General features: G+C 34.1%; 3 protein-coding genes across 3 annotated transcripts; 2 read left to right on the forward strand and 1 right to left on the reverse strand.

Annotated features, from left to right (window-relative positions):
* Nucleotides 1-4,003: 4,003 nt before the first annotated feature.
* On the reverse strand, nucleotides 4,004-5,087 carry LOC125216235 (protein MIZU-KUSSEI 1-like). Its single transcript, XM_048117895.1, has one exon. It carries the CDS (start codon nucleotides 5,020-5,022, stop codon nucleotides 4,189-4,191), a length of 834 nt encoding a protein of 277 aa, XP_047973852.1. The 5' UTR covers nucleotides 5,023-5,087; the 3' UTR covers nucleotides 4,004-4,188.
* A 5,280-nt stretch (nucleotides 5,088-10,367) lies between these two features.
* On the forward strand, nucleotides 10,368-13,398 carry LOC125212221 (transcription initiation factor IIB-2-like). Its single transcript, XM_048112322.1, has 7 exons — nucleotides 10,368-10,836; nucleotides 11,300-11,324; nucleotides 11,446-11,575; nucleotides 11,677-11,801; nucleotides 11,945-12,033; nucleotides 12,722-12,798; nucleotides 12,917-13,398. The coding sequence occupies exons 1-7, from the start codon at nucleotides 10,487-10,489 to the stop codon at nucleotides 13,054-13,056; spliced, it is 936 nt and encodes a 311-aa protein (XP_047968279.1). The 5' UTR covers nucleotides 10,368-10,486; the 3' UTR covers nucleotides 13,057-13,398.
* A 3,603-nt stretch (nucleotides 13,399-17,001) lies between these two features.
* LOC125211946 (nuclear pore complex protein NUP93A) lies at nucleotides 17,002-22,436 on the forward strand. The gene is made up of 15 exons (XM_048111919.1): nucleotides 17,002-17,174; nucleotides 17,262-17,353; nucleotides 17,689-17,755; nucleotides 18,138-18,197; nucleotides 18,326-18,415; nucleotides 18,516-18,785; nucleotides 18,990-19,085; nucleotides 19,195-19,329; nucleotides 19,578-19,631; nucleotides 19,740-19,823; nucleotides 20,175-20,261; nucleotides 20,340-21,242; nucleotides 21,432-21,613; nucleotides 21,801-22,092; nucleotides 22,186-22,436. The coding sequence occupies exons 1-15, from the start codon at nucleotides 17,073-17,075 to the stop codon at nucleotides 22,261-22,263; spliced, it is 2,592 nt and encodes an 863-aa protein (XP_047967876.1). The 5' UTR covers nucleotides 17,002-17,072; the 3' UTR covers nucleotides 22,264-22,436.
* The last annotated feature ends 185 nt before the right edge of the window (nucleotides 22,437-22,621 follow it).

A 22,621-nucleotide genomic window follows, 5' to 3' on the forward strand; every position in this document is an offset into this window, starting at 1 on the left:
GTAATTTTTAAAGTGACCCTACAGGTAGGAGGGAGAGGAAGTAATTTTTAAAAGTTTATATTATTATCCGACCACATACATTCGACACGTATCTGTAGTATTTTATCTGAAGGAATCTTAGTTAGGCAGTTTGTAGATCTAAGTTATTTTGTTGTTTAGCCAAATAAGGGATTGTTTTCCATGTGGAACTGCAAGTTTAGTGTTCCAAAAAATCGTCATGGCTTATGACTGCTTCACCCACCACTTGGGAAATTGCTTGTGGTCTCTATCTCATTGGTTTAAATTAACTATCGATAAACGGATATACATCTAATATAATCATAGTACTACAAATTTTGTGTAATAATACTTGTGACCTTTACACTATATATAAACAATCATATAGTATGTTTTACAAAAATATTGAGGTCGTGAAACATAACTTTAATAGATAAAAATATACTACTATTATTTAATGCATAAAAACATTAAGAACTAATTAGTTGATCATCCTCCAAAACTTTACTAAAGTAGTAAAAAAATCAATTAACACGGCGAAGACAGCGGAATCAGTTTGATTGGTGCTTTACAGCCTTGCGAATTAGTAAATGGAGTTAAATATTAGAGACTTGTGAGTATAAAAATGAATTAAATTGCAGGCTGATGATTAAATTATAAAAGTATCTAAGTAAAAGCGTGATTAGATCAGTGAATGCAGTGAGATAGTTTGTTGTCCCAAAAAATATCTTCCAATGGATCTGCAGATATTTATAAATATCTTGGAGTTAGCATGTCGGTTAATTTGCTCAAACTTCAAAGGGTGATGTGTGTCGTCAAGCAACACGAGGTTGGATATTCATCTTACATGTGTACGTATAATTCTGATACTACTACTTTTTTTCGAATTGGATCGTTTTTCTTTTAATTTTCTTGCTATGATTATTCGATCCTTCATATATTTATGTGTGGGTAGTTTCTCATTGAACATTGTGATTGTTGTTTGAAATTTATCTTTTAGTTTTGAGGTGTTTGTCTTATCAGTTATTTATGGAGAATGAAGTTCATAAATAATGTTAATTTGTCTTGCCCTTTTTCTTCTTTAATCTTGTGTTAGTTCCTTATTTTTCTTCTCTAATAGTATTATTTTTGTTAGCGCCGTTCGGTTCGTTTTGCTTGACAAGATAATAATGAGATGCAACTGTAATAGAATTTATCCAAGATTAAATTGATCAGAGGAATGAAAGTGAAATAATTAATCATGACATATAATCTAATCTTAGCATTATGAAGGCATGTCAAAATATATATATATATATATATATATATATATTATCATGGTCAAACTTTTGGAAAAAAAATGCAACGAATAAGCAATAAGATTAGTTTAGCCTTTAATTTTAAGTAATCATGGCAATTAAACCGGCTTATATATTGTGTTTACTACCTATTAATCCGTTAATTTTGACTTTAAACACTGTTCTGTTATATAAAAAATATGAAAAGAAAGTGGTATCTCTCACATTTAGCAATGCCAACTTTTTTTTCTTTTACGTTTATGAAAATTTGAATTATCCATATTGAATATTCATTGGGTAAACTCACAGTTTATGCAAGCACATGCAATAAAATATCAACGTTTTGTACTAGTAGCTAGGTTGCTCAAACGTTCTAGACAATTAAATTTACTATTTGAAAGTGAAAAACTTGAAACACAACTTGCAATGTGTACTTTGCTCGGGTATATATTTTAAGAAAAATAAAGATCCGAGACTCTGATTTCGGATTTGCATTATTCGTAGTATCTCTTAAATATTTGCCAATTGTATTTCATTAGCATAAAATATTTGCCATTTGTCTAAAATTAATCAAATTAATTAGTTTTATGGTCTATACATAAATATAACATGTCATGCATGACCCGACATGACCATCTAAGGCAACATATCTATAGTACTATATATATAAACAAATTAAGTACTTTCACTGCAACAAATCTAATCTACAATGACACAAATATGAAGATCCGATTAATTAGGTTGAATTTTTCAAAAAGAATTGCCAAAATATATGACAAAAAAAATGTACTTCAATTAGGACATGCACATATAAGAGTAGCCATGTCTCTAATCACAAAGTCAGTCGCTAGTAAACCCACTTCTACAAAGTTGCATCTCTAATTAAGCGACTCTAGTTACAAAATTAATTAGACCTCTATCGTTATAATAGTGCATCTCATCAAATAAAGCTTCGAGAATAAAACAATAACTACACCACATAAAAATTTTGTTTTTCCCCCGATTTTAACAATGAACATTCACTGGGGTTTTAAAAAAACTGATAATCACTCTTTAGTTCACACGTTAATAATTTACCAAAAATAAACCTAAAGTACTTACTAAAATTTATACGAGTAATACTTGTACGTGCAGCATTCTTTGTGGTACTATTACCCCATACACTAGATTATTGAAGTATTTTCCAAATCACAAACAAGAATTCAGAAACAACAAATTTTTTAAATTTTCAAAGACAGATAAGAAAACAGTTGGGCACTTCAGTGATCCATGATTGTAGGATGACGTACATATCTAATTGCCCATATATAAATTTTAATTTTATCCTGCAAAGATTTAAATTTAAAAGTACTGATTAATTAATTAATCCATAACATCACTACACACTAACCTGTATTTTTGGAAGAAAAGTGAGATACGGTACTATGCAGACATAGTACTCTATTATTGGGCAATTAAAATATAGGTATTTTACATAGATCAAGATATCAGTACTTATTTTTCAAATCAATTATAAATTGAAGACCAGTTTAGCCTCTTATCGAATATTTCCAATTTTTAATTCCCATTTAAAAATTTTATGTCACGTGATATGAATTGAAGTCCACATACAAACACGTTGACATGGTGTGATAAGTATTAGAAGCAGGGATCCCCGATGGTCTTGGACACGAGGTCTCTCTCTTCTCTACATTATTCTCTCTTACTTTATCATTACTCTATTTTAACTATTTATTATCATCTTTATAAAAAAGTACAGAAAAGTCAAAGTGACTCCTAATTTAGGACGGAGAAAGTAATATGTACTCCCTCCGTCCATGAAAAATAGTCTCATTTTGTCATTTTGGGTTGTCCATAAAAGATAATCTCATTTCAAAAATAGAAACTTTTTCTTCCACTTTACCTGCTTTTTCTCATCATCTCTCATACTTTTTCCCCTCTCTCTCATACTTTACTTACTTTTTCTCCACTTCTCTCTTACTTTACCAATTTATCATTAAAACTCGTGCCGTACACAAATAAGACTATTTGTTGTGGACGGAGGGAGTATTAGTTAGTGTTCATAATATCGATTGCATGTCCGACTCATCCAAAATGAATATTGTTTGCCCAAAGACATGATGAGGCAGTACAAACGGACGTTGGAAGCACTTGTTCGGATCGTCGACTGCAACAACAATTTGATATTGTTCGTTTTTGGTCAAGCATGCACTGATTTGTTTTTGGTTCAGTCCTAAAAGGCCTCAAACTAGTTGGAGTTGAACATGAATTATAAAAATCTTTTTCAACTTCCCTCCGACGCCCAATGTGAGATAGGTTTGTGATCAATAGCATTTTTACGTGTCAACAATCATGCATTGGCGACATCATGTATGGATGTATAATGTACTATCTTGCATATTATGATGGTTGATTATGAATGAGAAAATCCAATTCAATTAGTTGTGGGAAGATGGTCAGTTAAATTATAATTCAGGAATTGGAAATCAATATTTTTTTTAAAAATAATTTATTGTCAATCAATATATCATAATTTTATTAAATATATGAAATTTTAGATTTAATTAGGTCCTTATCATATCGATCTAATAAGAAACTCGACGATTCAGACTAGTCGATACCAGGCTGCTGACTCAATTCTCACGATTTGTCAATCCTATGAAAAACAATATTTGGACGAAATTAATAATCAACAAATCAATATTGATTTGCTTTTTTATAGTCGAATATTAGAAAAAACTACTGTACTACATTTATTAAAGTAACAAACTACGAAATACATAGTAGTACATAGTCCCTTCAAAATTTAGCGAGCGGAAAAAGGTTGGAATACTAAGTCTCTAAAATCAAGTCGTTAACATTCTAACTAACATCTTAAAACACATTAGCTTAATCTAATTTTACACAACGACCTTCAAATCCTAAGCAAGAAAATCCCGAGCTCCGGCCCGCCGTTGCCGTCCGGGTTGAGCATATAAAACGCCTCCGAGTCCCGGTTCCCCACGACCCGCTCGAACCGGGCCCGCATGTACACCAGCTCCCCCTCGCCCCCTCCGCCCTTCCCGTAGCCCTCCTCCGCCACCGGAATCACCCCGGCACCCACCGACACCCTCTGCACCGTGCTCAGCACGTGCCAATCCGTCTCGTTGCACTCCCGCACGTGCGCGGCCCCACACTGCCTCCCGTTGCAGTACATTTTCCACACCGGCTCCCCGAACAGCCCCGCCCCCGCCCGCCGCCCCGGCTTCTCGCACTCCAGCGCGATCCGCAGCCTCCCCGCCGACATCTCCTTCACGAGCGCGGCGGTGGAGACCGCCAGCTCGACGACGAAGGCCGGCGGGGACCGCGGATCGAACTGGACGGCGAAGCTGACGGCGCCGCGGCGGTTGCCGAACAGGGTGCCGGTGACCTTGCGGCCGAGGGAGGGGGCGATGGAGCGGGTGCAGGTGGGGAGGAGGGAGGAGGGGAGGGGGAGGAGGGAGAGGAGGGAGCGGAGGAAGGAGACGACGGGGTTTTGGCCGCGGTGTTTGTCGAGGCGGCGGAAGGCGGCGGTGGCGGCGACGGCGGAGGGGGTGGGGCCGCCGTGGACGACGGTGCGGTGGTAGAGCTCCTCGGCGTAGTCGAGGTCGGAGATGTCGACGTAGGAGGTGGAGCGGCCGAAGGCGGAGGGGTCGATGATGGTGGTGGTGCTTTGGGTGCTCTCGCAGCTGCTTGATCGGGAAATACTATTCATGTCGAAATATCTCATGCCGGCTAACTTTGTCTTTTCTGAAAATGTGTGTGATTTGGTAGGTTGATAATTATGGGCATATATATAAAGGGAAATTGTGTAGGGTAGTTGTTATCGTCTACTACTTGTTTTTAAATACTCCTTATGTAGGCGAATACAAGTCTCGTTTTTTTTTATTTCGGTTCGTCCATGAAAAATAGTCTTGGTTCATTTATATTATACTGCTTCCGTCCCCCAAAGCTTGACACGGTTTGACCCGGTACAGGTTTTAAGAAATGTAATGGAAAGTGTGTTGAAAAAGTTGGTGGGACGTGGGTCATACTTTTAAAGTATTAGTTTTATAATAAATGTGAGTAGGAATGAGTTAGTGGAATATGGGGTCCACTATCAAAAATGGAAAAAGTGAAGTGTGTCAAGTTTTCGAGGACGGACCGAAATGGTAAACTGTGTCAAGCTTTGGGGGACGGAGGTAGTACTATCTCAGTCCTACAATAAGAGTCTACTTTTGCCATTTTAGTCTGTCACACAGTAAGAGTCCATTATCAATTTACTTTAAATAGTAAGTAGGCTCTACATTTCATTAACTAGTCGTTCCACTCACATTTTATTACTATAAAACTAATAATATAAAAGTGGAACTCTTACTTCACTAACTTTTTCGACTTACTGTTCTTTATATTTCTTAAAATCCGTGTCGAAAAAATGTGGATTCCTATTGTATAACAGAGGTATTAAATTAGTATATAGGCCCTATATTCACGTAAATTATTATACTCATATTTTTATTTAAAACTAATATATCTATACATAAAATTCATATTTTGCTAACTTTTTCTTACCTACCTTTCGTAACATTTTTTAAATTTGTGCCGGAAAGAAATGAGACTGCTATTTGTAGATGTGAGAGTAGAAGTTAAGTAAACAATGTGAGATATTATTAGATGCAGCCAAACAAGCCGCCATCAAGGTTACACGTGCAGGAAACCCTAGACTGTGATATGCATGAGTCAACCAAAATGAGGTTAAAATAGAGTTGGATTGGACCCCTCCATTTTCGTGATGGAGTATTATATGTAGATTTGGATTATGTTGTGTGTTTTGGGGGGTTAATTAAAATATAGTTAGATGTAGTTGTTGTGATTAATTAAGTCTTATTTTCTTTATCAGACGGTCGAAGAAACTAGAAGATAACTTGCGATGAATCTCTAGCTCTATAATTGATGCCATTGGCAGACACGGTTTAAGATGGGTGATTCGCTTTTATTTTACTATTAAAGCTATTTCATATGTACTATATGAAACTAATGCAGTAATGTCAAGCAAGAGTATTACATCCTTAATGTCTCTACTTAATTATCACAAACTAACTTCAACTACTATGTAAGACAATCAAATTGATTTTTTATTCTAAAACTGCTACGTACTACATCAATGAAATTAAATAAAAAAACAAGGAGTAAAAATAAGCAAGTAAATATGAGGCGAAAATGATGATATAAAAATGAAAAACATGCATGTTGGAATCAAGAAAAGGGATATATGTAGCATACATGTGTTCCGTATCTACATAGCCTCTCCTAGCTTTACTTTTGTTATTTCTCCATCTTCCCATAAAATAATCACCCACCTCTCCTCTTCTCATGAACTAACACACCCTCCACTCATATTTCAGGAGCATCTCTAGTAATGCCAGAAGCTAAAAGTCTTAGATTCGAGTCCATCATGAAAAGATCTTTAAATTTATGCTCATTTATCTATAAAAAAGGGGGGACTGAAATATCCCAAACTAGCAAAAATAATATCAACGTAAAAGTATTATTCCCATTGTCTCACTCAAGATGTCCACTATTTCTTTTTAGTTTGTTTCATCCAAGATGTCCACTTTCTATATTTGGAAATAAATCTCTCTCCTATTTCCTTATTAAAATCTTCAATTATATTTTTCTCTCTACTTACACTACCTAACAACTCATTCTGAAATTCCGTGTCATTCAAGAATGTGGACATTTTAAATTGGACAGAGGGAGGACTTTATAGGATTGGGCCGAATTTGTAGTTATGGCCTTCAGCCCATCGTTTTGTTTCTAAATGGAGTACATCTTAAGTACTTTCCTAATCTTAAGTAAAGGCCCATCTGCTAGAAAAGGTGCTGTGATAAAAATTTGAGGAGTTACTAATTGAGCTAGTTTTATTAAATTGAGTTGGCACTATATAAACTTTGTCGAGGGAGTTAATCGTGAAATTGTTCTTTATTCCATATGTGCATTATTACAAATTTTTAAAAATTAATGTCAATTGTTACTATGACTTATAAATAAAACAAGTCAATACTCGAGGAGTTAATTGTGAAGATGTTTTTTTTTTATGGGTAAATATATAAAATTTTTAAAACCACGTCATAGAATATTTGAATTTGAGATTGTTGACTCTAGAAATTGGCTCTCTGCTGCGTGACCGACTCATGCTCATATTAAAACTGTTTTTTATTCTTATACTAGTATGTCAGTCATGCAACGCATGGAGAAAAAATTCCCTAATAAAGGAACACCAAATTGGCAATCCAATTTGGTATGTCACACTAATACATTTTTAATAAATGGAAATGTATATAACCCCAATTCCAACTAGATATATAGATTATAGAAACATTTTAAATATAAATATATACCATTTATTATATGGAAAGTTTGTCCATATTCCATGTATATAATAAATACATTATACATATAGGTCCATCATTTCATATTTTAAAATTATTAAATTATTTTTTCACTAGGTCATCTTATTCATAACTTATATAAAAACAATTGATCACATCACTAATTTTAAGATATTTAGGAGATTACCTTTTTTCTTCTTTTATAAATACGAAAAATGTAGAGAATTAAAAAGTGTAATTATAACTTCAAATTTCTTGGAATTAAATATACTACTTCATATAAATTAAATTAATAATACAAATAATTATGTAGTGTATAAATTAAATTAAATTAAATATATTGGTAATTATATAGTACAGACATTAACGGTATGAATATTATACATTCGGTTAAATTATAAAAATTGTTAATAATAATAAGATAACCTAAAAAATTAATTTTAATAATGCTAATAATAATAATAAGAATAAGATGACGATGATCTAAAAAACAAATTTTATTACATTAATGAAAAAAGTTCATAAACAAAATACTCCTTAACACAAATGATTGTTGCATGATAAGGTAAATAAATTTAAAATTTAATGAACTAAAACTACTATTAAAAAAGTGATCGTTATCCCAATTATTATATATTATGTGGGTATATATATTATTTAGCAAACTTTCCATATAATAAACTAACGGTGTATATTTACATTTAAAATGTTTCCATAATCTATATATCTAGTTGAAATTAGAGTTATATACATTTCCATTTGTCAAAAATATATTAGTGTGACATACCAAATAGGATTGCCAACTTGGTATTCCTTCACTAGGGAATTTTTTCTCCAATGCATGACATACTATTATATTTACTTTAAAAGTATATATTGATACAAAATAAATTATAAATGATGAGGTTTATAGTTATTGAAGCATGAATAGTGATAAAATGCAAACTCTAAATATTGTACAAATTCCAAACTATAATTTGGACTGTTGAAAAATGTCACAGATAATAAAATTACATCAACACAAAATGTCAATACAATGTCAACACAGCACCAACCGTTGACACTGTGTTGACATTTTATGTTGATGTAATTTTATCATCTATTGACAATTTTTAACTGTCCATATCATAGTTTGAAGTTTGTAAAATATTGATGTAATTTTATCATCTGTTGACAATTTTCAACTATCCATATCATAGTTTGAAGTTTGTACATTATGTTTGCATTTGATTACCTCCGTATTGAAGCAATAGTTAGAAACTTTAAATATTAAGTCAAAACACACTTTAAATATGTGTATAGCAACTATCCGAGTATAAGATTAATCCTAAGAAATTTATAAATGTGAAAATAAAATCTAATGGACATATACTTGTTTCTGGTAATATAATAGTATTATGCATAAATAGAGAATATGTGTTTTAGACAATCAGTTTCTGATAATTTAATAAATGCAAAATAGGAACTTATTCTCATGGTTCATATAAGGGAATCCATGTTTCAAAAAAATGTTTTTCAAAGTATCATTTTCATCCATAAAAAAAAAATCACAAATGAAATCTTTATTTACATGACGATCATTTGGATCCCTCAATGCCAATATAAGAATCGACAAAAAATTTACCTTTCTTTGCAAATCTTAACACAATTTTAGATATATATGTCTAGAGACCAAATGCATATTAATACTGAAGTGAGCAAAATATCTTTTATCAATTAAAATACATCTCTTAAATATAGCTCATCATGTTTAAAAGGAAGCATATTTTATTTCTTTGGAAAAATTTACGCAATATAAAATTTTCATAAAATAAACATGTGACCAATAAAAAAATTAGTGTTATTCATAATTTTATAGAATATTGAAAATAAAAATCATAAGGACTGTATATAATAACGGCTATGCAAGAATCATTAATTGTATTTTTACTACAATTAGTTTTGAATTCGTTATATATATATATACCAATTTTAAATTGCAGTGCCATATATATATACAATCAATGTTAGTACAGAAAATATCCCTAAAATCTCATTTTAAAAAACTCCTTCCAATATTACATATCTATAATTTATTTTTTCCAAAAATGAAAATGTCCCTAAATGTAGCCCTAAAAAACCTTCCAATATTACATAACATATAATTTTTTATTTACAAAGTTGAAAATATCCCTAAAATCTAGTCATTACCTTCCAAAACATGAACATATCCTTAAAATCTGGCCCAAAAACTCCAACATTACATTATTTAAATACATATAATTTTTTATTTTCACAAATTAAAAATATCCCTAAAATCTAGTCATAAAAAATACCTTCCAGAAAATGAAAATATTTCTAAAATCTAGCCCTAAAAAACAGCTTCCAACATTATTTACATATATAAATTTTACTTTTTTAGAGAAAATATAAACTATTAAATTTGGACTTTATTCTTTATTTTTATTAAATATATTACCTCCTAAATTTTTGTATAGTCTCCAAATTTTTATATAACAAAGTATCCATATTTATAAAAAAAATATATATACATTTAATGGGGCCACTTTTGTCAAAGATTTAGGCTAGAAACCACGTGTCTATTTGCCAGCTGTAAAACCCGACCCGCTGCATTAATTGAAATTCCAATCCATAGCCCCTTTCTCTCTCTATATATACCGCCTCTTCCTTCTCTATTTCTCTATATTTCTCATATTGCCTTCGACTCGGAGAGAGAGAGATCGGAACCATCGTGCATTAACCCAGGGCACAGAAATTCGAGATTTTTCAATTGTTTACCTATCCAATTTGGGGAAATTTCGATTATATACATATAAATACACAATGATGTCCGACACATTTTGTCCGGACTGCAAGAGGAACACGGAGGTCGTGTGCGATCACGCGGCGGGCGACACCGTCTGCTCCGAGTGCGGCCTCGTGCTGGAAGCCCGCTCGATCGACGAGACGTCGGAGTGGCGGACGTTCGCCGATGATTCCGGCGACCACGACCCCAATCGCGTCGGAGGGCCCGTCAACCCGCTTTTGGGGGACGCCGCGCTCTCCACCGTCATCTCGCGGGCTCCGAATGGCTCCAATGTGGACTCGTCTCTGACGCGCCTGCAGAACCGGGGCGGCGATCCCGACCGGGCTCTGCTCATGGCGTTTAAGGCGATTTCTAGCATGGCTGATAGGTCCGGTCCGCCTCTGGTTGATTTTTCTAGGCTGGTTTGGATGTCGTGGGATTTTTCAAGTGGCTGAAGGTGTTGGAGTTTAGGGTTTTGGTAAAATTGACACGATTTAGGGCTGTGTGGATTCTAATAGTATATCACAATTATGACTCTTAATCTTTGGGGAGAGGTTGTGTTGATTGGATCGACGATTGGAAATCAGAATTGGTGTAAATATTAAGTAAATTGACGGAATTTCAGTGTTTTCATGAGCTTAGGAAGGAGTTTGAATGGTTAGCTAATCGAGACTAAATTGATGGCTCATAATCCTTTTGTAATTGGGGTAGCCAATTTGTGGCTTGATTATGTTTTTCAAGATGCAATTTATGTTGCTGATGTATGATGTTTATCTTGGTTTGTTGTTTATGCTTTATGTGAAAACTACTTGGAAATGTAGCTTACATTATGCATTTTTTGTTATTTTCAGGTTGAGCCTTGTAACAACCATTAAGGTATGCTATCATTTTTTTTAACTTTGGTTTGGTGTTTATTTTGCTTAATGTAGATGTTCAATTTTCTGAGCCATATTGGTTAATGGTAAGTGGTAACCCCATTGTCCGTACTCTCTTTAAGGATCGAGCAAGTGAAATATATAAAAGGTTGGAAGATCAGAAGTGTACAAGGGGTAGAAACTTGGAGGCCCTAGTGGGTGCCTGCATTTATATTGCTTGTAGGCAGGAAGGCAAAGCACGCACTGTAAAAGGTGCCCCCTTATATCACGTTGATAACTAGTACAGTACAGTATCATTTAAGTTTGCCCCCTGTTGTATGAAGTCTCCTCTAAATCATGTGAGTATCAACTAGAAATATGCTCAATTGTTGTGGGAGCGACAAAGAAAGAAATTGGCCGGGCTAAAGAATTTATAGTGAAACAGTTGGAGAAGGGTGATTCAATGCATTTGGTAACGATTCGTCCAGGGGATTATCTGGTGAGTTTTTTTCTGGAAACTAAGAAAGTTACTGCAACATGCTGGCTGCTGCTAATGTAGATAGTCATTTGTTGATCTGCTACCTGTCATTTATGATTCTTATATTAATTTCAAATATGTTGGTGGTCTCGTCTGCCATACAGAGACGTTTCTGTTCTAATCTTGGCATGAGCAATGAGGAGGTTAAAGCTGTACAAGAAACTGTGCAGAAGGCAGGGAACTTTGATATTAGGTACTACGATATTCTTGCTTCTTTGGAAGTTCTTCCTGACGAGTTTTCATACTATTCTTTTACCTGTCGCTTGGCCTCGTCATCTTATGGCAGCTCTGTTTGAACATAAACCCTCCTTCCCTGCTGCAAATAATAGTTTGTGTGTACAATCAAGTGATTTATGACTACAGATTACGTAAATGTATGAAGAGTTAGTAAGTTTGAAAGTTGGCTATATTTAAAAAACTGGGAACTTAGATAAAATCTACACATGGCTGACTTCTTGAGATGTGGTGATGTATAAAGAAAGTTTATATGTTTGAGAATGTTTGTCTCTCATTTTGCTCACAAGGTTGAAGACAAGTTGGATAGTGTGGAAGGGTCTTGGAAGTTAATTCTTAAGATTCTCCAATTATATCACATAGGTTTGAAATCCTTGCTTCATTCTTCAAAGTGTTCTTCAAAGTGAACCTTTAGCTACTCATATATTGGAGCTTGAAGGAGGAAAGGTAGAAAAGTAGGAACTTCGTTAACTATGTTGATATACATGCTGTTGAGTTGTAGGTTATGTACAACCCAATTGATAGCATGATACATTGTAGTTCATACATAATAACGATTGGTTATAGTATCTTTCTATCGGGTTGAGAAGTTCCGCTGACTTATAGCTAACCTCCACTTGACCTATAATATCGATGTTGTATTGCAGGAGGAGCCCAATATCTATTGCTGCAGCCATCATTTTTATGATAACCCAGATATCCGAAGTCAAGAAACCCCTAAGAGGTAATTCTGTATTTACTCAGATATTTCATATTGGCAACAAGTGTGTATTCCTTGTGATGATGTAAGCACTTGTATACCCTCTTTCCTTCACTAAGACTTGGAAATGGTGTGCTTGCAGATATCTCACTTGCTACTACAGTGGCAGAAGGTACGATCAAGAATGCTTACAAGGATCTCTACCCCCATGCAGCCAAGATCATACCCGAATGGTATTCAAAGGAAAGGGACCTCAAGAATCTTTCCAGCCCTAGATCGTAAATGACAGACTTCTTGGTGTGGAGAAATCGTGGTCGCTTCTTTGAGATGAGAAGAAAACGGGGGGAAAACATAAGATAGAAAACAGGTTATACGGATTCTTCTTAATTTTCCTGCTGTGACATCTGCAAACATCCCATTTTGAGGTTGCTTTGCTGTGTGGAATATTTTTTAACATATGTTGATGGAATGATGGTTGATGCAGCCTGAGCTTCAATATCACTCTTGTTGTTTTTGCCCACATAATTGATTTATGGGTGATGGTCTAAAATGGTATATTTAAAAGAGAGAGAAACCACTGCAATAACCCCCTTCTTGTAACTTGCATTGCCCATTTTTTTTCTCTCTCTTTTAGTGTAAACTTGGCGATTAATTTTTGATGTTGATGTTGTAATAAATTTACACAATAACAATAAAATTTTACATCACATTTTAATCTCTAAAATTTTGCAATACATTAATTTTTTATTTTTTTTGTTACTTTTACTTATTAATTTATTATTTTATTCATTGATTATTACATTTGTCTCTATAAATCCTTTCAAAAATCATATGAACTAATCTTCCAAAAAAATCATGTGAACCACTCTTCCAAATATGAATTTTCTAATATATTTGAATAAATTATAAAATTCATATTGATTAAAAGTATATAAAAAAAGAAAATATTTAATGGGATTGAGTTGGGGTCATTGATGGAAGTAAAAGTTTTAGTAAGTGTGTGGAGGGTTGCATATGTGGATAAAAGAGAAATAAGTATTTTATTAGAAAATTGATTGGGGTTGGGTTGAGTTGGGTCGTGTGAGTTTCATAGTCTTATAGTGGAGAAAGTAAAGTAAAATGGAGAATAAATGTAGAGAAGACTTCAAAGTAGAGGGTCCAAATGTTGGTTGTGATATGTAGAGAAGTTTTTTTTTAATATAACTGATGTAATATATTATTATGGTCAAATTTTACTAATTTTGTACATTTGTATTTGTTTGTGTCCATGCTTAAATTGTAAGTGTATGAATAATGGAATAGCAGGTTGATTTTTACAAATAAATTCAATCATACTTGTATTTTGTACTACTCTAACCTTGTTGCTACTTATTTATTGTGTGTAATTTTTATGATTTATTGTTTTACTATTACGGTTTATGTTTTATGTTTGTATGTTTGATCTTGATTTTTTTGAATATTATAACATCTTAATATGTGATTATTTTTCTTGTAGTAGATATCTAATCGTGTTAAATTAATTCATGTGTGTACATTTATTATAGTTCAAATTCATGTCATTATAAAGTGAGGGTATATTAGTTTTTAGAAAATTAATTCAGTCGTACGTCGCATGGGTGAATACTTAATTAGTAATAATGCCTGACATTAGAATACTTAACATTCAAATCGAAATAAGCCTAAGTGCGAGGATAATAAATCTTAGGAATTGTTACATGATTATGATGCGGAATTGTATCCACTGTGGAATCCATTATCTGAATGCTTAAAGAACTTATTCATGATTATATTTGTGATTGTCCTATTATAACGTAGATAGGGGTGGGAATACGGGTATCCGTGGATATCCGATCTGAAAAAATCGGGTATCCAAACCCGAAAATCATCAAAATGTCTATCCAAAACCCACCCCGATATATTTTCGGGTACTCCAATACCCGCCCCGGGTATCCATATCCGACGTATCGGGTATCCAAATACCCGACTCTTTACATGTGTTAATAATTAATAAAAAATTAAATTTTATATATTAATAGAAATATAGATATATCTAAATTGACTAATATCTTTAATGTTTCATTTATTTTGTAGTATAAAACTAAAAAAAAAAGGATCACTTTTATTTTAAAGTATAAGATTATATTTAATGCAAAATGGCTAAACCTAATTTAAAATATGCTTTAAATAATAAATTGGATATTCGGGTAATACCCGATACCCATTCGGGTTATCCAATATCCGATTTATCTTATATTTCAATACCCAATCTCATACTCAATCCCATAAAATTAGATATTGGGTATCCAAATCCGGCGGATATCGGGTCGGGTACGGGTAAATCCAATACCCGATATCCGTATTCCCACCCCTAAACGTAGAGACATAGAAAAATCAATATCTTGGAATTCCCTTCTTCAACTGTTCACAAATAGTTTTATATTGCCATCACTTACTTTGTTTCGTTGGTTAAATTAACCTTCAAATTCAACTGTCTAAATAGTGCATGAGATTTATATTGTTTCTCCATCCCAAAAAATACTCCGCATTTTGGATTTGACACGAATTTTAATGTAAGATTGGTAAAATAAGAGAGAGGTAGAGAAAAAAAGTAATTAAAGTATTGTCAGCCAAAAATGCGTCACACTTCATTAGAGATTAAAGTTTCCAAATTAGAAAACGCATATTCTTATGCGACGGATTAAAAAGGAAAGATTGCATATTCTTGTGCGACAGAGGGATTATATTACTTAAAAGCTAACCATTAATCTCTATGGATATAACATTCGTACAAATTTTTATTTAGGGTTCATTCGGTACATGGGATTGGAATTGGAATTATATGGAATTGAATACGAAGAAAATGAATTAAAATTTAATAACAAATCATTTGCTTAGTGTGAGTGCAGTGTGTTCAGTATGTGTAGTGTGTAGTGTGTGAACCTATCCATTTTTATAAATAAATTATTTATTTTTTAATGTAATTTTAATTATAAAATTATAATTTAATTTTAAATTCAAAAAATTTATTTTATCAAATATTAAATTTAAAATTGGAAGCTTCAATTCTGTGATCGGAACGAGAAAATATTCAGTGGTCCTTCCACACCAAAGTGTCACGATGAGGTGGTGTACTCAACCATTTAATTTTTAACAAATGGAAAAGTAAATGACTAGACATGTCAATTAATAGAGTTATTTTTAGAAGATATTTATTAAATCACTTTTATAGAATATTGCATAATCTCAAATTCTTAATTCTTAAAATATGAAAATTGTCAATATTTTTTCTTCTTATAGTATATATAAATATAATGGCACACTTATATAGTTATAATTTAATTTTCATTTTATATTAAGTTACTAAGTAAATATATAACCTATTTAATGCATTAAAATCTTACAAAATTTTTAAAATCTAAAAATTGCTAGCAATATTTTCCCCTCCTATGTATAAATATAATACGTGCTTAAATAGTTATAAGTTAGTTTTTAAATTCATATCAAGTTACTAAGTACATATAACTCTTTAAATGCAATAAAAAAAATAGAAAAATTAAATTATGATCATACATTTTGTTTGTGCATTTTCACTTACATATATATTTTTATGTATAAATATATAAGATAAAGAAAATTATAATCATAAAATTTAAATAATACTAACAAAGTGTTGCACTCCGTGATTATACTACTTTTTTTTGCCAAAAAATAATGAATACATATAAAATATGATTATTATATATATAAGTATGTAGTGTATATGTAGGAGGGAAAAAAATATTGATAATTTCAATATTAATAATTATGCATTATTCTATAAAAGTGATTTAATGCATATCTTCTATAAAAGTGATTTAATGAATATCTTCCATAAATAACTCTATTAGTTGACATGTCTAGTCATTTATTTTGACATTTGTCAAAAATTAAATGGTTGAGTACACCACCTCATCATGACACTTTGGTGTGGAAGGACCACTGAATATTTTCTCGATCGGAACAGAGTCTTATAAGACATTCAGATTTTCGATCTGATTTTTGTAAACTCTGAATTAATCCATTTAAATTAGAGAGAATAATCTAAAACATAATCCGAAAATTCAATCTTTTTTAAAAATAATTTAAACACCGACGTGAAGCACAACTTATATTGCGCGAAGTACAAGCTCGCTGTAATGTAGTAACAGAGGTTTGGTTAAAACGGTGCGAGTGAAGAAGTATTAAAATTAGGGCTTTTGAAAAGCAAAACCCCTCCATTTTTCCACACACTCGTGCTACACAGCAACCCAGCGTCCACAATGACGAGCGATGCCGACATGAGTGGTTGGACTGGTCTGCTGCATTCTTCTTCCAAGCTAATTGAACAAGCCGCTCCTTCTGCTCAGTTTCCGCCGCTTCAGGTATGAGCCCCAATTGCTGTTTATATGTCTTCTCATTTCGAGATTTGGTCATTGAACTGATTCTCTGCTGTGTTTTGGCGGAAACAGAGGAATTTGGATCAGTTGGAGGCTCTCTCGAAGAAGCTCAAGGCCAAAACCCTACGCGCCGAAGCTCCGTCCCAGTCTATTGCGGCTACTAGGTATTTTCTCGTTTTGTTCAATGGGAATGTTTTGCCAGCAAGTGGAGCTTGGTTTGATCAAATTTTAGGTTGGAAATATAAAAGAAGTGACAGAAAATTTGATGGAGAGCGGAGTTCCAAAATGCGTAGCATTCTAAGAATTTTGTAGAGCTGTGATGTTCCAAAGTGGTTATTCCTTAGTCATTGGCAATTTGAAACCTGAGTTTTAAAATAAACAAGTTTTATGAGATTTTGTAGTATGAGTGAGGGAATGTAAAGTGACCATTGTGTCAACGTTTTGTTGATAGTATCTCATAACTTTTTTCTTAGTTATTGTCTTATTTTTTGGTCGGCAGGCTATTAGCTCGGGAGGGGTTAAATGCAGAGCAGCTAGCTCGTGATCTCAAGTCCTTTGAATTAAAGGTAGAAGATTTCATCCGTCTGTATTGCTGTAAATTCGTGTATCGTCCTTGTGACAAGTACCTATTAAACTTACAAAATTTCCAGTTTCCATATTCTCTGAAATTAGTATGTAGAATTGCCAATGTTGATGACCAGAGTTATTATAAAATAAATACAATCTGTATACTCTATCACATGTTGGCTTCTTATATTCATTTTACTAGATTTATCTTGGATGTATTACTGAATAGTTTTGTGAGAAGTTTTTCATTTTCAAATCATTACATCATATCTTTCATGTATTGCAGTTTTCACCATTCTCTTTCCTCTCTCTCTTCTTTTATTTATATGATGTTAATTTTTTATGTTCATCTCTTTGGGTTTTTATATTCTCCCTGTAAAGACCACATTTGAAGATGTATTTCCTGCGGAGGCAACAACAGTTGAAGAGTATCTCCAACAGGTAATTTCATTCTTTTTAAACATACGCAAAATTGATGCCTTAAAAGATAAAAACAAAAATGGAAGAGGCAAGATATTAGCGGACTTTCCTAATCCTTATAAACAAGCACAATATTTTCTGAAATTCAGGTCCATGAAATGGCAATGCTCTCAGCTGTTCAGGAAGCTCAGAAGGATAATCTTAGAAGTTTCAATGATTATATGATGTCTGTATTGCAGGTAGGTAAATCAGAATTAGCTTCACATTTGAGCATTCTTGATGAATTCATTTTGTTGGATTTCTTGAAATCAATTTGTCATGCGAAACTTATCATTTCAGGAGGACTGGCAAAAGGAAAAAAGAGATTTTCTTCAGAGCCTGAATCGAATTTCAATACTACCGAGAACAAATGTCCATGATTCGAGCAGTGGGGTTAGTCGCCAGGGTCAAATAGTACCTATGACTTCAAGCCCTGGGCTTTCGTCAGGACAATCTGGTGCCGAGCTGGCACTTTTGGCTGATAAACCCATAGTTGAAAAAAAGGCTGCAGCATATGCTGAAGTTGTGAAGAATCTTAACAGTGCTAGACAGCATGGTTCACCCTTCAAAGTAAGACATGAAATCATAAACTAAATCTTTCAAGTTACATGCATAACTCCAAATAGTCGCCAGTGCCTTAACTAACATGAAATCGGAATTATTGAATCCGTCTTCTCAAGGATCATGAGACAGAGGGATTTCTCTCATACTTTTATATGACTACTTCAACATGTGTAAAGTTAACTATGCTGAACTAATTATTTCTATCCTCAGCCTGCTGCAGCTTTTAAAAGTGCATATGAAAGTCTGAGAATGGACTCATCTGGATCAAAATCTGTCAGCATGCTGAAGATTTGGCATCTAATTATGGTATGTTTGCAAGTGGAAATAATCAGTACTTATTGATGCAAGTTCTTGTTTCTCAAGCCCAGGCACAGAACTTCACAGTTTTTTTATTGATGCACACTATTACTGGCAGACATTAATGGGTGAGGACCCAAGTGTAAAACGGAGTGTTTCTAAGAGAATGTCCTTAGTGATTGGAGCTCGGCACCATCTGGAGTGGGGACATGAGAAGTATGTAATGGATATGATTCACAGTCATCCTGCGCAGGTAAATTATTTCAATATTTTTTGTTGTTTGCTACTGTGTTTTAGCGAACATTGCTGCCTTATCCTCAGTTTTAGGCTGTTAGAACATACTAATTCTTATAAGAATTCTTCAATTACTAAATGTAAAATAATTGCTTGGTTATACCTTTTAGGCCTCCAGGTGTTTACTTAGGTTGTGCATATCTTCTTCTCCATTCAATTGTTTATAATTTGTAGTTATAAAACAGTTTATATTCTTTGTGATTATAGGCTGCTCTTGGCGGGGCTGTTGGAAATCTGCAAAGAATTCGTGCCTTCCTTCGGGTTTGTTTGAGCTCACGTCATTATAATTGAACATATGTCAAGTGTACAAATGGATTTATGCGTCTTACTCTGCTTGTTTTTAAATTTCTACACCGTTTTGTTCTGCAGATGCGTTTAAGGGAATATGGAGTTCTTGACTTTGATGCTGGTGATACCCGAAGACAGCCTCCTATAGACACCACATGGCAGCAGGTTTATTACTCTTCTTGGTAGCATGAATATCTCTGTGAGAATCTGATTCTGAGTTGATGACCATCAGGGCACGACATTTTGTATTTTTACATATCAAAGTAGTTATTCAAGAAACGGAGATTTTATCAGAGTGATCTAGGAAGCCTCTTATTTGATTAGATCTACTTCTGATTGGAAAATTTGGAAAAGTAGCTACTTCCTTCAGGGTTAATAGTGGCTGATCTTCTTGTTATTGATGATATTAGAATTGTTCGGGGAGTAAACTTCATTACTGCTAAGTTATGGTGTGCACTAAGTTACTTCCCCTCTTACTCCCACCTAACTGAGTTGGTCTGTCAAATTTGTTTACAGATATACTTTTGCCTGAGAACTGGATACCATGAAGAAGCTCTGGGTGTTGCACGGACATCTCGTGTCTCCCAGCAATTCACTACACTGGTACGAGTAGTAGAAATGCTCCTTCGTTAATCATCTAGTCATTTTTCAAGCTTATTATTAGCTTCTTTGTTTTGCTAGCTTTCTGAGTGGATTTCTACGGGAGGTATGGTATCAACAGAGACTGCAGCTTCTGCTTCAGAAGAATGTGAGAAAATATTGAGGATGGTTGATCGAGTTGGTCGACCATCATATGACAAGAAAAAGTTACTCCTGCATGCTATTATATCTGGCTCTAGGAGGCTGATTGACAGGTTGCTTAGAGAGCTACCGACTATCTTTAATACAATCGAAGATTTCTTATGGTTCATGTTGTCTGCTGTACGGGAAAGCTCTGGTGGTTCCTCTTCGGTTGTCCTCAATGGTGGAGTATCATCTTACAGTTTGGAGGATTTGCAGGCGTATCTAAATAAATTTGAGCCATCATATTATACAAAGAATGGAAAGGACCCTTTGGTTTATCCATATGTATTACTTTTAAGCATCCAGCTTCTTCCAGGCGTTCTTCATTTGTCAAAAGATATTGGAGATAGTGGATTTAGTGTTGATTCAGTGCATATAACAATTGTGCTAGCTGATTATGGCGTCCTTCCTGAAGGTTCTGGGTCAGGACAAAAACTTGGAGTGATGGATGCCTTGGCTGAGGCGTCCAGCATCATTAGGCAATATGGGGCTGAGTATTTGCGCCATGGTTACCTTTCAATGGCATTAGAGTATTATGCTCAAGCAGCTGCCGCCGTGGGTGGTGGGCAATTGTCATGGATTGGAAGAGCTAGCATGGATCAGCAAAGGCAGATGACCCTGATGTTGAAGCAACTTTTGACAGAGATTCTTTTACGTGATGGTGGTATATCACTTTTGCTTGGCTCAAGAGGTGCTGGAGAAGAAGGTCAGTTGGGAAGATTTTTGACTGATGGACAGAAAAGACGAGAGTTTTTGTTCGAAGCTGCCCGACAATGTCAGGATGCTGGTTTATATGATAAAGTAAACTCTCTTTTAAGTTTCTTTTATCCAAGTCTGAGTTGATAAGCCTGCCCTTTAATTTGCCTCTGATACTTTACATTCTTGGTTGATATCTAGTAATTCCCAACACTAATGATTTTTTGCAATTTCCTGATTAGTGCTTTCCGAACCCCTTTGATTTGTTCAGCTAACTTTACCTTCACCTTTCAGTCTATAGAGATTCAAAAAAGAATTGGAGCATTTTCTGCTGCGCTGGATACAATAAACAAGTGTCTATCTGAAGCTCTTTGTGCCTTATCGCGCGGCACACTGGATGGTGAAAGCCGGATTACTGGACTTATACATTCTGGAAATGATATCTTGGAAACATTCAAGTACTACCCAGAAATCAGGTTTCTACTTCTTGCCCGTTTCTTGTTCTAGATCTAGAGAGGCAAACATTGAAGTCTCTGTCGGCTTTAATTTTGATAAAAGCTTTTCATTTTACTTCTACATCTACATTGTTTATGCTTTTAAAATTGATGATTATGTTCATTGTGGCTATAAGTGGAATAATTGCTAAATTTCTACGTTCTGCAGTCCTCAAGAGAGAGCAACTGTAATTGAGCAACAAAACGTGCTGAGGCAGCTTGAAGCAATCTTAGCCATCCATAAACTTGCAAGGTCTGGGAATAAGCTAGATGCATTGAGGGAGATTGCAAGACTTCCATTTCTTCCACTGGACCCGAGATCTACAGATTCCACACCTGATGCCTTCCAAAACGTGTCACCTCATGTTGAAGCCTGTGTACCAGGCCTTCTCAAAGACGCTCTCAATTGTTTGGACAATGTCACTGATACAGATGGATCTCTCCGTGCTATGAAAGCTAAGGTAAAAAAACCATTTATGTTTCGCGTCGGCTGTACTGTTTGCTTCTGCTGATTATGGTCGTTATTTCATTGACACAACAACTGAATTTTGCAGATCGCTAACTTTCTTGCCAACAACCTTAATCGGAGCTGGCCTCGTGATTTGTATGAAAAAATTGCTCGAAGCTTGTGAATTTTGTTGGTAGAATCTTGTTTATAACTTGTCCATGAGGATTAATGTGCATTGGTATCCCTTGTTTGAACAGATTGGTTATTCTGAGGGTAGCGGCGATTCCTTTTTGGTCATTATATTAAATCCCTGGGATATCAAATACGTACTCGTTTTTGTAGTACGTAACTCTTAAATTTGTGATCCAATTTCTAAAGAGTTATATTTAAACCAAACATGCCTAGGGTAATGAGCTTGTTTTCATTCATTGCATAGAACTAGAAGATGCCAATTTCAATATTTACTACCTTAATAATAATGGAGAAAATGAGAATGCCAACACTGGAATGAAACATGTAGTCGCAAAGCTCTGACACTTATT

This window comes from Salvia hispanica, chromosome 3 (genome assembly GCF_023119035.1).
Source record: "Salvia hispanica cultivar TCC Black 2014 chromosome 3, UniMelb_Shisp_WGS_1.0, whole genome shotgun sequence".
Classification (NCBI taxonomy): Eukaryota; Viridiplantae; Streptophyta; class Magnoliopsida; order Lamiales; family Lamiaceae; genus Salvia; species Salvia hispanica.

Excerpts from the sequence above, each read along its gene's own strand:
- LOC125216235 (XM_048117895.1), bottom strand. The coding sequence starts at position 5,022 with ATGAGATATTTCGACATGAATAGTATTTCCCGATCAAGCAGCTGCGAG.
- LOC125211946 (XM_048111919.1), top strand. The coding sequence starts at position 17,073 with ATGACGAGCGATGCCGACATGAGTGGTTGGACTGGTCTGCTGCATTCT. Across the intron at positions 19,824-20,174 it reads TAGACACCACATGGCAGCAG|ATATACTTTTGCCTGAGAAC; the intron begins GTTTATTACTCT and ends ATTTGTTTACAG. Across the intron at positions 20,262-20,339 it reads CCCAGCAATTCACTACACTG|CTTTCTGAGTGGATTTCTAC; the intron begins GTACGAGTAGTA and ends TTGTTTTGCTAG.
- LOC125212221 (XM_048112322.1), top strand. The coding sequence starts at position 10,487 with ATGATGTCCGACACATTTTGTCCGGACTGCAAGAGGAACACGGAGGTC. Across the intron at positions 11,802-11,944 it reads TTCGTCCAGGGGATTATCTG|AGACGTTTCTGTTCTAATCT; the intron begins GTGAGTTTTTTT and ends TCTGCCATACAG. Across the intron at positions 12,034-12,721 it reads GCAGGGAACTTTGATATTAG|GAGGAGCCCAATATCTATTG; the intron begins GTACTACGATAT and ends GTTGTATTGCAG.